General features: G+C 36.9%; 1 protein-coding gene across 1 annotated transcript; it reads right to left on the bottom strand.

Annotated features, from left to right (window-relative positions):
- Nucleotides 1-8,757: 8,757 nt before the first annotated feature.
- Nucleotides 8,758-14,054, bottom strand: LOC131840695 (uncharacterized). The gene is made up of 5 exons (XM_059188882.1): nt 13,879-14,054; nt 13,720-13,808; nt 9,991-10,112; nt 9,505-9,581; nt 8,758-9,020 (listed from the first exon to the last, which is right to left on the bottom strand). The coding sequence occupies exons 1-5, from the start codon at nt 13,952-13,954 to the stop codon at nt 8,869-8,871; spliced, it is 516 nt and encodes a 171-aa protein (XP_059044865.1). The 5' UTR covers nt 13,955-14,054; the 3' UTR covers nt 8,758-8,868.
- Nucleotides 14,055-14,534: the final 480 nt, after the last annotated feature.

Below are 14,534 nucleotides of genomic sequence, written 5' to 3'. Positions count from 1 at the left end.
ACAGATCGAAGCAAATGACAGCCATATGGTTTTTTTTTACTAAACACTATATTTTTACGGCTTTGGATACGTTCGTGATGAAAATGTTTCATACTTTAGATTAAAAATACGTAATTTTACCCGATTGATTCAATTGGTTTTTGATATAAAATGTTTATATTTTGAGACTTGAATTTTGTTTATTCAATATCATAGTAAATCATCATCTCAGCCCGGAAGACGTCCACTGCTGAGCAAAGGAGGACATTTTTTGTAATCATGGTCATATCTGTACCGATAACTTTTTGTAATGTTTCTTACATAATTGTCGTCTAAAAAAAAAGGGAACTAAGCCCTTATTAAGATACATAGAGATGGACATGAGTAAAGTGTGAAATAATATAGTTTTTTTTTGGGGTTTTAAATAAAAAACATGTTTGCTTAATGATTATTTTAATTCAGGCGGTTCACATATAATTCGCTATTTTCTGTCAAATAAACTATTACCTTAACAATAAATGGCGTTGAATAAAAATTTATTCAATTGTAAGTCGAAAACGCGCTAGGATTATCGTTATAATACAACTTCGTGTATGTAGGTAGCAGTAAGAAAATGCACTAAGTTATGGGTACTAGATATTTATTTCCAATTAACCTAAAACAATTCACACAGCGCCATCTAGTTAAAAGGTTACTGTGACTGAACCGGGAACACAACGACTATTTAAAATCAAGCTCACAGCGAAGAAGTAACGACTAGTCAAAAGTGACATATAAAGAGATATCAAATGGCTGTATGGGTTGAGTCCTTTTGCCTTTCCCTAAAAAAGGAAAAACCGAACCAAAAAAATAGATATCAAAAATAAAAAAATTATAAAAATAATTATGTTTAATGCGCAAATATAGATGCATATGGCGGACTTGACATCATGAGATATTTTCTCCGTCAATGGGGCAACCAGAGAACTATGTGGGCAGTGCATTAAAAAAAAATGTTTAACATCTATACATATAAATAAAACTGGAGTGTCTGTTTGTAATATAGAAATAAACGTTTTTTACTACTTGCATATGAATATAAATACGGTACATACACCAGAATAACATATTTTACAATTTTTGTCAGTCTGTCTGTCTGTCGGTCTTTTTGTTCCGGCTAATCTCTGAAATGGCTGGACCGATTTTGACGGCACTTTTATTATTTGGGGGGCGATGGTTGCTCGCGTCCGTAGGCACTTACCACCTTGCCAAGGCCCACCCTACACGTGCCCCCCGGGTGGTGCAAAACGAGCAACAACGCCGAGGAACAGGCGGCGGTAAACTATCCTGCATGAGGTCCTCACTGTCCTTGAGGCATTAAATACCCTCTTAAAGCGTGACTATAGTGCTCTGGGAAGGCACTATAAGTATGTTTCCCAAAACCTATACTATGAAATGTTAGATAATGATGAGTGCGTTATGTCATGCGATCCGGCTAACCCCCGGCGCTCCCCGGTACCCGGGCCGGAGAGTGTGAAATATGTAACCGAAGACTCTGCGAGAGTGGACTCCCAGGCTCCCGTAGCTGTTAATATTACTGGACAGAAAAAGTATATACAACAAGCTTTTCATCCAAGCTTGTTCACTACCAGACAAAGGAGTGCGTCTCTAGGAAGTATTGCCGCAAGTGATACTCCAAAAGTTACTAACCAAGGAAATAATCAATCTAAAACTAACGGCCATCCCACCTGGCAAAAAATCCCTTCAGTTAGAAACCCACAGAAAAAACGAAAACTATCCAACCCCCCAGAAACCATAGAAACGGTCAACAGATATGATGGCTTACCAGTAGACCAACCAGAAACAGAACAACAAAAAACTACAAAACCACCTCCTATAATACTGTATGGAGTCGAGGATATTAACAAACTCACAGAACTTCTAGAAAGTGTAGCCAAACGTGACCAATTCTCTTATAAGTTAATCAATCAGAAACAACTCCGCATAAATTGTCATTGCGTTGAAGTGTACAAAAGTGTAATAACAGTTATTAGAGAACAAGGCCTGATTGGACACACCTTTAATAGAAAAGATAAAAGGAACTACAGAATTGTTATTAGAAATCGACATCACAGCACGCCACATACGGCTATACACGAGGCATTCGAGGAAACAGGAAATTCCGTAATTGGAGAAATCATAAATGCTAAATTTGGTCCTGACAAACGTCCAACAACTACGTTCTTTGTTAATCTAACGGCTGGACCGAACAACAAAGCCGCAAAAGATATCAAATACATATATCATCAAAATGTTAAAATAGAGGATCCCAAAAAGAGCCAAATAATAGTCCAGTGCCAGCGTTGCCAGCAGTATGGTCACTCTAAGAACTATTGTATGAGGCCATACCGTTGTGCCAAATGTGGTCAATCGCACAAGACAAAAGACTGTCGGAAAACTGATCGAACTACGCCAGCGACTTGCGCACTATGCCTCGAACCACATCCAGCAAATTATAAAGGATGTGAAGTCTACAAAGAAATATCAATACGCAGGAACCAAAGACATTCTAAACTGCGACCAAATTCAACTGTAAACCCCTTGCAAACAAATAAGTCCAAAAGTGATGTGAATTCACAGACTACAAGCACAAAGCTAGACACAAATATACAGAAAACTTACAGTTACGCAGACATAGTAAAATTTAATACCAGAGATCAACTACAACCGACCCAACTAAACCTCGATAACTCATCAACAATCCAAAAACTTGAAAACATGTTCATAAAACAATCGGAAAAAATAGATTTAATGTTACAACAAATGAGCACCCTTCTGGGTCTCATAACAACCCTAGTGAAAAATACATCTTTACGTCCTTAAAATTAGCGACCTGGAACGTTAACGGGTTGTCTCCCAACAAAAGTGAAGTGGAAACACTATTAAACTTGCACCATCTGGATATATTACTCATATCTGAATCACACTTCACCAGCAATAGTTTAATTAGAATAAGAAATTACAATATTTATAATACTAACCACCCAGATGGCACTGCGCATGGGGGCACAGCTGTAATCATCAGATCCTCAATAAAGCATAATGAATCAATCGCATATAGGACTGATGCAATTCAGGCGACAACTGTCACTGTTCATGATAAACAGGGCGATATCAATATCTCTTCTGTTTACTGCCCTCCAAAACATAAGGTCACTGAAACCCAGTTTACTACGTATTTAAATTCTCTGGGCTACCGATTTATAACTGGTGGGGACTGGAACGCTAAGCATGAACAATGGGGATCAAGACTGATTACAACTAGAGGTAGGGAGCTCAAGAAAAGCATTGACATGAATCATCTTAGCACTATGTCTACCTCTGATCCTACATATTGGCCAACTGACCAAAATAGGCTTCCAGAGGTGCTGGACTTCTTCATAACTAAAGGTCTATCAAGATTACATTTCAAAATAGAGTCTTGCCTGGATGGATCATCGGATCATATTCCTGTTATCTTAACAGTTAGTGCTAGTGTCATCAAATTCAAGAAAAAGCCAACACTCTATAACAAATTTACGGACTGGAATCTATTTCGAGAAATTATAGAAGATCAACTGGATTTAAAAATCCCTCTCAAATCCCCAGACGACATTGAAGACGGAACCACAAAATTTACGCAATTACTACAGGAAGCCTGCTGGAACAGTACCCCGCAACTAAAAGAAAATACTCATAGGCCTATCAACGTTTCAACTGATATGCGCAAGAAAATTCTTGAAAAAAGGAGGCTTCGGCGCGTTTGGCACGCCAGTAGACATCCAACGGACAAAACTGCTTATAACAGGGCGGCGAAATATTTAAAGGATGCGATTCGAGATGAGGAAGATGCAGTTGTGGCAGCTCAAATTGAGTCCCTCACTGCAACTAGCTCAACGAAATACTCTCTCTGGAAAGCGTGCAGAGTACATCAAACTCCAACTGGATTCAAACCCCCAATTCGTTTGTCAAATAATAAATGGGCTAAAACTCCACAAGAAAAAGCAAATGCATTTGCTAACCATCTTGCCTCAGTATTTAAACCTGTTGAAGACGAAAACCTCGTCGAAGAAGGAATAGTAGTAAATGAGACTGTACATCAGGAACAGCAAACGGACCTTCCGCTTAAACTAACGACACCACGAGAAATAAGAATGTTAATTCAGAAAATGGAAGACAAAAAGGCACCAGGCTTTGACCTGATTGACAAGTACGTACTTAAAGAACTACCACGCAAAGGAGTTGTATACCTTACCACACTATTCAACAGCATTATGAGAATTGGACACTACCCGGCTCTATGGAAAGTCTCTCAAATTATTATGATACCTAAATTGGGCAAATCTCCATATGACATCACATCCTATCGACCAATTAGCCTTTTGCCAGTGGTGTCAAAGCTTTTCGAGAAAGTACTCCTTGAACGTTTGACACAAAGGCTCTCTGAAAAATTGGTAATTCCAGACCACCAATTTGGTTTCAGAAAGGAACACTCAACAATAGAGCAAGTTCATAGAGTGTGCAAGGTTGTTCGAGATGCGTTTGAGCGTAAAGAGTATTGCTCCGCAGCATTTATAGATGTACAGCAAGCATTCGATAAAGTTTGGCATGAAGGCTTACTCTATAAAATCAAGAACCTCCTCCCATATAATCTATATAGGCTAATGGAGTCTTATCTCAGGGAAAGGATCTTCCAAGTAAAGGAGAATGAGTACACCTCGGCATTTTACGAAGTTCTGGCTGGGGTGCCACAAGGCTCCGTACTTGGTCCACTACTATATAGTATCTTCACAGCAGATATTCCGGAAACAAAGGGAACAACCGTAGCCACCTTTGCAGATGATACAGCCATCTTAGCTTGTAGTAAAAATCAAGTGGAGGCTACAGATCTGTTACAAAATGCTCTCACAAAGATTGGTCTGTGGTTAAAGCAATGGAAAATTAAATTCAGCGCCTCAAAATCAGTTCACATAACTTTCACCCTTAGAAAAGGCAACTGTCCATCCGTGATGATGGGTTCGAGCACACTTCCTACTTGTGAAACTGTGAAATACCTGGGTATGCATCTTGATCGTCGACTCACTTGGTCTAAGCACATCCAAGCTAAAAGAGATGAGATTAATATCAAATACCGAGAAATGCAATGGCTGCTTGGAAGAAACTCAAAGCTGTCTACTGACAATAAGCTACTCATATACAAGACAATCCTTAAGCCAATCTGGATGTATGGGCTCCAGCTGTGGGGTTCTGCAAGTGTTACCAACATCAACAAAATTCAAAGAGCTCAAAACTACATATTGAAACAAACCTGTAACGCACCCTGGTTTATTCGTAACTCGGAGGTTCATCACTACCTGGGGATCAACTCTGTCAAGGAGGAAATCTCTCAAACAATAAAAAAATATAAAATCAAGCTGGACAGACATCCAAATAAACTTGCTGTTAAACTGACATTGCCTGATTATATGGCACGTCTTAAGAGACGTAAAATACCAGACTTCAACAACCTGGCATAAGCTGGAATATCTGAGGCTGGATTCTCAATGGAGAATCACCTCTCACGATATCAGATAGTCAACAAATCTGCTTATAGTCTGGAAGACTGATTGCATGATATAAATAAAAAAAAAAAACTTTTATTGGCAGTTAGCTGATGTAATAAGGAGTAACTTAGACTACTTTTTTTTAGAAATTTAAATTTAAATTCCACGCGGACGAAGTCGCGGGCAAAGCTAGTTTAAAATAACAATGTGAAAAAAAACTATGATTATAAACAAGTCCATAATCATATATAATACATAAGATATCTGATATAAATACTTAAAAATGTTTTTTGTGCAATATATACATAGAAAACACCCAAACTAATACATACAATCATATTTATGAATACAATTGTTTGTACTGTGCGAGGAATCGAACCCGCGACCATCGGAAGTAAAGCAGTGTGCTTAACCGCTAGAGTACAGAACCCATCTAAATGTGACAATATATATCAACAATATTATAACACAAAAATAAAACATACACCAAAATAACATAGTTTACAATTTTTGTCTGTCTGTCTGTCTGTTCCGGCTAATCTCTGAAATGGCTGGACCTATTTTGACAGTACTTTTATTGACAGGTAGCTGATGTAATAAGGAGTAACTTAGGCTACTTTTATTTTAGAGAAATCCTTCTCAGTAGTAGAACTGTTATATTGGCAGATGTGGTAGTTTATTTATTTATTTATTCTTTTGCATACAAAATTGTATAGATGGCGGACTTGATGCCTGATGGCAGTCTCTACCAGTCAACAGTCGCGTTGATCAGAGATAATAACGCGGTGCACTTTAATAATTAATTAAAAAGAAAATCAAATTTTATACAGAAAAATAATGCATAATATATTGTTCAAAATCTACCCTGTATCATCGTAAGCACAGATTATTATATTAGAGTCCGTTAGTTTTCTGTTCCCGCGTCTTTCCTTCCCCTCCCTTACCTAGTACTGAACTGACTGTACGGCGGCCATGACGCGCGCGCATTGTGTTGTGAATTAAAATAAATTAGAACTGTTAAACCTACTGTGAAACTGGAAAGCTAGCGAAGATATCTTCGAGACCCTGAAGCCCAAGAAATCCGCAGAACCATACAGGTACGTGACTGACGCTTCCACTCATTTTTCACTATATATATACAGAGAGTAAATACCCTAACATTTTGGTAGCAGAGTAAATTCCCTAACATTTTGGAGCTGTAACTTCCGCTAGTGGCGCCACCGTCGTGCGGCGCGTCTATAAAAGGCTGCGAAACCCGGTGTGGGGCCTCCCCTCCGATCGATCCCCCGTCCAATCCAAACGGGGATCGAAATCACGACGGCCTGAGCCGAGGTTCGAACCCCTAGCGGTGCCCTCAGACTAAAGTCGTATCCGTCAGGCGGGAGTTGTCCTTCAGCCGCTCCAAAAGTCCTTGCTTTGGTTTGGAGTGCCATCTGCACTCGCCCCCTATAGTCCGGTGATGCTGTAAAGGCCAGCTGCGGCCAACAGCATTAGAGTACGGAAAAAAGTGTGCGGCCTCTTTTGGTCGACAGACGTGCTCTCAAACGAATCTCCGTATATGCTTTATATAATTTTAGTTCTACCATGTACTGAGTTTGTTAAAATTAATTATACGATTTGTTATAAGTTTCTTTTATTTAATTAAATTTAGAGCACATTCCTAACAATATACTATATATACATATGCAAATATATAAAAACACTAATATACCCAAATAAAATATATATTATGGATTACATATAAATAAAGTAGTGTAGCGTATTAGCATTGAATCTTCACATATTTTTTTTTAATACTACTAAGGTGGTAAACAGGCATACGGCCCATCTGATGGTAAACGGTTACAGTAGCCTGTGGACGCCTGAAACACCAGGGGTGTCGCGCGTTGCCGACCCTTAAGAAACCTTAATATACCCTTCTTGAAAAACCCCATGCTGTAGTCTCGTGAGAAAACCTCGGCGGGAAGTTCATTCCACAATGTAAGTATGCGGGAGGAAAACATGTAATACAAACATTCATTAGTATTTTTTTATATATATATTATGTATGTATTTAACAAGTAAGGGTAACAAGTCCGCATTGAAAAATCTTATTTCTCACAATGGGACCTGCATTTTTTATTGTTAATCTAAATATATATAACTCAAAGGTGACTGACGTAGTGATCTATCAACGCACAGCCCGAACCACTGGACGGATCGGGCTGAAATTTGGCATGCAGGTAGATGCTATGACGTAGGCATCCGCTAAGAAAGGATTTTGATTAATTCTACCCCCAAAGGCATAAAATAGGGGATGAAAGTTTGTATGAAACTTTAATTTTAAACCGATCGGGCTGAGACTGCATGCATAAAGCTACTATGACGTAGGCATCCCCTAAGAAAGGATTTTGATAAATTCCACCCCTAAGACGATAAATTAACGCTATTAATTGAGTAAAAACTAGTTACGTATATAATTTTTTAATATATTTTTAGTGTACAATAATTTGAGGTAGACATTATTTAACCCCTAGATTTAATTCAATTAAAGTGTCCACGTGTGATCATCCGGTCCCAATGTCTAAATTTACTTTCGTTGTGGAGTGACCCACCGATGGGCATGTGGTCTTTAACGTTAAAAAAACTAGTATATATGTACATATATTAGTATTTAATTTTAAACTTTCGTGTTTAATATACATTATTTAAATTATTAACCGGGTCTTAAAAAGGTCAATGAGCACATCGCAGCGGTTAAAAATCGACAACCACACAAATCAGCGATTGCCGGTCATCTACTGAACGCAGGAACAAATCACTGGATTGAACTACATGCGCCTAAGGTCCTCTCTACTGATCGCCACTATTACCCACGAATGGTCCGGGAGGCGATTGAAATTAAAAAACATCCCAATTTCAACAGAGAGGATGGCTTAAAATTATCATCTGCGTGGAATCCAGTCATAAATAAATTCAAGCAAAGTTCAGTAGCATCAATAGTCAATAAGTGTACGGATACCGTGAGTGCTGTGTGTCGCGAACTTTCGTTAAACAATCTAGTGACGGTAGATGAAGAAAAAACTGCTGTCACCTATCTACATTGACATCGCTGTTACTCCAGTCAGCTGGAGCACGATTAGTGCAACCTAGTCGAAACGTCGAGAGAGGTAAATACCTTTATTTGCCATAAAATTATTCGTGTTAAGACCCGGTTAATAATTTAAATAATATATATTAGTATTTTAGTACCCAATAACTTTCCTTAGTTCGGGCCTAGATGGCGCAGTGTGTATTATCCTGGATTGTTATTTTTATTTCAAGTTAGTCATTAGATCCAGCACCCTAATCAGTTGATAGGACGGTTCTCTTTGTCTGTAAGCTGCGGCCAGCCGGGGCCTGTGGTGGCTTGCAGTAGATTCCATAGGGCTTCACTGTTGCCTCCAGCGGTCATATCGATTTCAAAAGGCTGTAGTAACTTGCGAGCTTCATTTTTGATAACTGAATTTTAAGTAAAGGTATCATATTTAATTAAATCTTCAAATTTAAAAAGACCTATGTATACCTTACCTTACCTTTTACCTTTCTGTTGGTTGACCTACAGCTAGTAGGTAGGATTTGATAAATTCCACCTCTATGGGGATACATTAACGCGAGCGAAGCCGCGGGCAAAAGCTAGTTACAGGATAAGAGGCGTGACATCTTAGTGTTCGGTATTTATATTACTATGAATGAAGAGGTCTTAGATTTTAGGAATGGCAACTCTATATAATTGTCATTGTGTGATACTAAATAATATAGTCAAAGTATCAGGACAACATGAGCTTGTAGAAAGTTTTCCATGGCAGTTATATTACTGTACATACTCGTACGCGTGGGTACCGCAGTCTCAACTATTTCAGCTGCCAAGCAGCTTGCTTTGTAAGATGTTAGCGTTAGCGCAGGCGAGTGCACCATTTCAATATGATAAAAAATAAAAGGATACATCCTTTCGCCACGTTAGGCGGCGCGCTAAAGTCCAGCCGTATGCCTGTTAGCTCCTTAGCCAGCTGATATGTCTCTCTGTAAACATAAAACATATTGATTTTATTATAGATTATATGATATATATTGTCGCTGGACAATTAACACAGCGCCATCTAGTCCCACAGTAAGCAGAGCTTGTGTTATGGGTACTAGACTACTGATACAAAATATATATATTTTTTTTCTGTGTCTATCCTGCAATCAGTCGGAGACTACGAACAGATGTGGTGTAGGTGTTACATCGCGGGTAGAGAGTGATTCCCAGCAGAATCATAAATATATAGACTTTTTTTTTATAAATACATACATAATATACATAGAAAACACCCAGACCGATACAAACAATCATATATGAATACAAATGTTCGTACCGAACCCGCAACCATTGGAATTAAAGCAATGTGTTAAACTGCTGGACCACTAAGATCTTCAAAGTTAAACTTACTTGGCATTGTCCAAGCGTTGCTTGTCGCTGTCTGTGATGGAGAGTGTGCTCAGCGCTGAACATACGCGGTCCAGCTCCCCGCCGCGCCGGGACAGCTCCGACAGCCTCTCACTCAGCTCCAACTGGAATGTAGATTAGATAACTAATTATTTTGGGGGTAAAGTGGATTGTTAGTAATGTGGACTGATGATTTTATTGCTAGCAATGTACCATGTCTGCTGACCTCCACGCGGTTTCACCTGGAAATCATTGTGATGAATTCTTGGTGAATTTGTCACAAGGGGCTGACTGACCTTACATCATCATCTTGTCTGCTGAACAAAGGCCTCCTTGAAAGATCTCCACGACGATCGGTCCTGCGCTGCTCGCATCCAATGCTTTCCAGCGATTTTGACCAGATCGTCGGTGCACCTTGCTGGAGGCCTTCCAACGCTGCGTCTTCCGGTCCGTGGTTGGCACACGAGGGCTTCACGGCCCCAATGGCCATCTGTCCTACGAGCTATGTGCCCTGCCCATTGCCACTTCAGAGTCGCAATTCTTCGGTCTATGTTGGTCACTCTGATTCTTCTGCGGATTTCCTCATTTCTGATTCGATCATGCAGAGAAACTCCGAGCATAGCCCTCTCCATCGCCCTCTGACTGACGTTGAGCCCATAGTTAGCGACCATGTCTCTGTGCCATATATCATCACTGGCAACACATATTGGTTGTAAACCTTCGTCTTGAGACACTGTGGTAATCTGGACGAAAATATATATCGGAGTTTCCTGAACGCTGCCCATCCCAGTTGGATTCCACTATTGACCTCTTTCTTACCTTATGCTCTACTGGTGCCCCACCAGCGTTAGCACAGACAGGAAAATAGAACCTTCCATTGTCATCCATTAAAATAAATGGGCCTATTCACACCGAGGATGTCATATCCTCGGTGTCAGGCTATGGTAACCATTTACCATCAGATGAGCTAATTATAGCAGTAAAATAAAAAAAAAGTGACTGTTCAAAAGTGCCTCTATAAAGTTTATTTGAATATAGATTATTTCTATAGCATAAAAAATTAAATTATATTTTTTTTATGTATGACTAGCTGCACCTGCGACTATGTCTATGTGGAATTGAACTTTATTTTTCTAAAATAAAAGTATTTTCTAAATTCAAAGTTGCCTAAGTTACTCCTTATCACATCAGCTACCTGCCACCCCATCCCCATAAGTCTCGTCAAAATTGGTCCAGCCATTTCAGAGATTAGCCAGAAGAAATAGATAAATTTATGTATATGCATGTGCAATTATAAATAAATAAATAACTTTATTTTTTTAAATAATAGTAGCCTAAGTTGCTCTTTATTACATCATATACCTGCCAGTAAAACTCTCGTCAAAATCGGCCCAGCCATTTCAGAGATTAGCCAGAACAAACAGACAGACAGAGACACACAAAAATTGTAAAAAATGTTATTTTGATGTATATACCATGTTTATATTCATATACATGTAGTAAAATGTAGTAAAAATTGGTTATTTCAATATTACAAACAGACATTCCAATTTTATTTATATGTATAGATAATGGAATGATTCACCTGGCTGTGCTAATGGTTTACACAGGCGAGGAAGATGAGAAAAGATTAGGTAAGGTCAGTCAGCCCATTTTGGCAAATGGCAATTTGCCGTGACAGGCTCCCAAGAGGAACCGTGTGGTGGCCAATCTGACATAGCTAGCAATGAGTTCATTAGTCTACATTACTAACAATCCCCTTACTCCTTTTTTTGTTTTTAATCTAGATTTAATATTCCTTCTAAATTTATTTTGGGGTTTTTGTTTTCAGTCATGTCAACCCCATTATTGCAAACTAATCGGAACAATTCTTAAAAATAATAAACAATCAAATAATTGCCAACTGCGAGGGATCTATTTATTAAGTTTTTATCAGCGCACACAACCGCATAGCAGGGGCATGTGGTATGCTCTGAATAGTACCCACAACAAATTTGTTGATTTTAAAATCTTTAATAAATAGTTCTCTCTCTCTATTCTTATCACATTCCATCAAGAGGTGCTGGAGATCTTCGACTTTTTTTACACAACACAGTCGGTGAATTCTCCTTTTTCACTAAATATCCGTACTTTCTTGATGGATAGTGACCGGTGGGCTAATTATGTAACACGATATGAAATTGTTTCTGTTGAAGTTGTGATGCAATATGAAATCATTTCAATTTAAAAAATGCTATCAAGTAAGGTCGAATGACCGCAACATAAATCATTTCTATCGATAAAACACTACTATGAAGTTGTAGCGGAATATTGTTAATCCGACCAATTTAAAAAGTCAGTACATTAGATAGCTTATACCTTTATAGGGATACATTTTAATTTATTGGGTTTTTACACTAGTTGGTTGATTTGAAACAATTTTTATTGCGTTCAAAAATTACAAAATATACTGCAGCGTTCACTTGTTCTTTTATTTTAATTTTATTAATAGACATTTAATAAAATAAAATAAAGAAAGTCTATTCTATTCTAATGAAAAAATAAGGTTAATAATTTTGAATATAAAAGCATATTTTATACAAACTATTTATAATCATTAATAATATTAATCTAACCTACAAATTAAATTTTCTTTTCTGCTATAGATACCTAGGTAAGTACGTAGGTATCCATATAAATTTAAAATGATATGGGCACATCTTTTTAAATTTGTACATAATTGTAAAAACTTTAAACAAATAAATTTATTTACTTTAAACAAATCACAGAGCATCATAAACGTTGTATTCCGTTCACAGAGCACCGTATTCATTGAAATAGTTTTTTAATTATATTAATATCATAATCAACCCTAATTTTATATTAAACATTTACTCTAGTTAATACAACATTCTATGTGATTTGGGACGAAAATAAAATATCGAATTGGCAACACTGATGTCGTGTTGTGAGTCGTGACAATTTTCCCATTTTAATAAATTTAAAACCTTTTCACGACTTTCTACGTAATATTTAATATAATAAAAATATATGTAATACTGAAAATTACCAAAACAAGATAAATAATGCTGCTAATGCTGATATTTTAAAGATTGTAACCAAAAGAAACACCTTCTAAATTGTTTCTCATAATGTAAAAACCGTTTCAATTCCACGCTGTCATTTCGGCAAAATAGCGATTACGTGACATTGCAACGAGGTTACTAAATCGACATTCGATAGAAATAATTTTTATCGATATGTAAAGTTGCGTTTACGTTGCAATGCTAATTGACAGCGTCAAATGGCGTCTATATGATCGCATTATTGACAGATGACGTCATTTTCACTACGTTACATACGAAAATCGTTGCGAACGAAGTTACATAATTAGCCCACGGATCGGATTCTAAATAACAATTTCAATTTACATCTGTTTGATTTTGCATCAGTAAACCAGGGAAGCTGAAGAGGCTCACACTGTATTGTTTTATACCAAATACCTTTAGTTTTTGAACTCTCATCAAAATATTCCTTCCGTTGTAATTGGCAGTTTTTTAAATTTAGGTAGTACTTCTGAATGTCTACGACTAACATTTCCCTTCCTCCTTGAAAATTAGACTACACATTGCCATTATGATGTAGGATATGTTTGACTGTTAATTACAATCTAGCGGAAATACATCCTTAAAACTCTGGATCACAATTATCACGTCCCGTTGTTTTAGCGTATATGAGAAGATTTAAACTTACGTTAAGCTTCATTTCATGTGCTAGTTTTGTCTCCAATTCAGTCTTTTTTCTACATTCTTTCAATTGTTGTTGTTCTTTAGCTATTTTCTCTGAAAATTTAAAGTTACATCATAAAAATTTTAAATCACTATTAACATCCACAAAGTATTAATTACACACCATCAACTTGGTTACAGAAAGCATCTAATTGCTCCACGATATTCAAAAACCATTGTTCTTTTATATCAACTCCCATTTTTAGTAATATAATTGTAAAATACTATTCTTAAACAATCTGAAACAATTTCAAGACAAGTTTGCAATTTTAATACAAAATTTGTAAACAAATAACGGAAACGAATGTCATTTTCAAATTTAGAACGAATATGACAGTTTTAATTTACATAGAGTAGTTGTGTGCTTTAAGATACAGATTATAATCGATCGATTTATAAAATTATATTTATTTGTTTAAAAATATTTCTATATTAAATTTAATATTTCTTTTAGTATTTATTAGTAGTTATTTATTTATATTCTTATTATGACAGTATATAAAAAAGACACTATGTCTTTTTTTAAATGTACCTTAGCACCATAACTTTTCACACAAATACAAATCAACAAATATATATTACTTAATAAACACTAGGTTAATTGAAATAAAAATAACCCCAAACAAATTTCAGTCGTCAATATTGATAACAATTTATTTCTTATTATTTATTTATATCACATTGTGTGTTTATCCGAACGCTATTGAAAACAAAAGCAACAGTGTCGCCGCGTACTGTCAATTTGTAGAACTAGTTTTATCGCCATTTTTGTGATGGCGG

This window comes from Achroia grisella, unplaced genomic scaffold (genome assembly GCF_030625045.1).
Source record: "Achroia grisella isolate CSIRO2021 unplaced genomic scaffold, CSIRO_AGI_Agris_v1 utg149, whole genome shotgun sequence".
Classification (NCBI taxonomy): Eukaryota; Metazoa; Arthropoda; class Insecta; order Lepidoptera; family Pyralidae; genus Achroia; species Achroia grisella.
Note: the sequence above shows the minus strand (reverse complement) of the source record. Positions and strands in the feature narration are given on the sequence as shown.

Bases quoted from the DNA above. Each gene is read 5' to 3' on its own strand.
- LOC131840695 (XM_059188882.1), bottom strand. From the start codon at position 13,954: ATGGGAGTTGATATAAAAGAACAATGGTTTTTGAATATCGTGGAGCAA. The intron at 10,113-13,719 runs GTAAGTTTAAAT...TCTACATTCCAG, and splicing joins CACATGAAATGAAGCTTAAC to TTGGAGCTGAGTGAGAGGCT. The intron at 9,021-9,504 runs GTATCCTTTTAT...CTTAAAATTCAG, and splicing joins GCCTAACGTGGCGAAAGGAT to TTATCAAAAATGAAGCTCGC.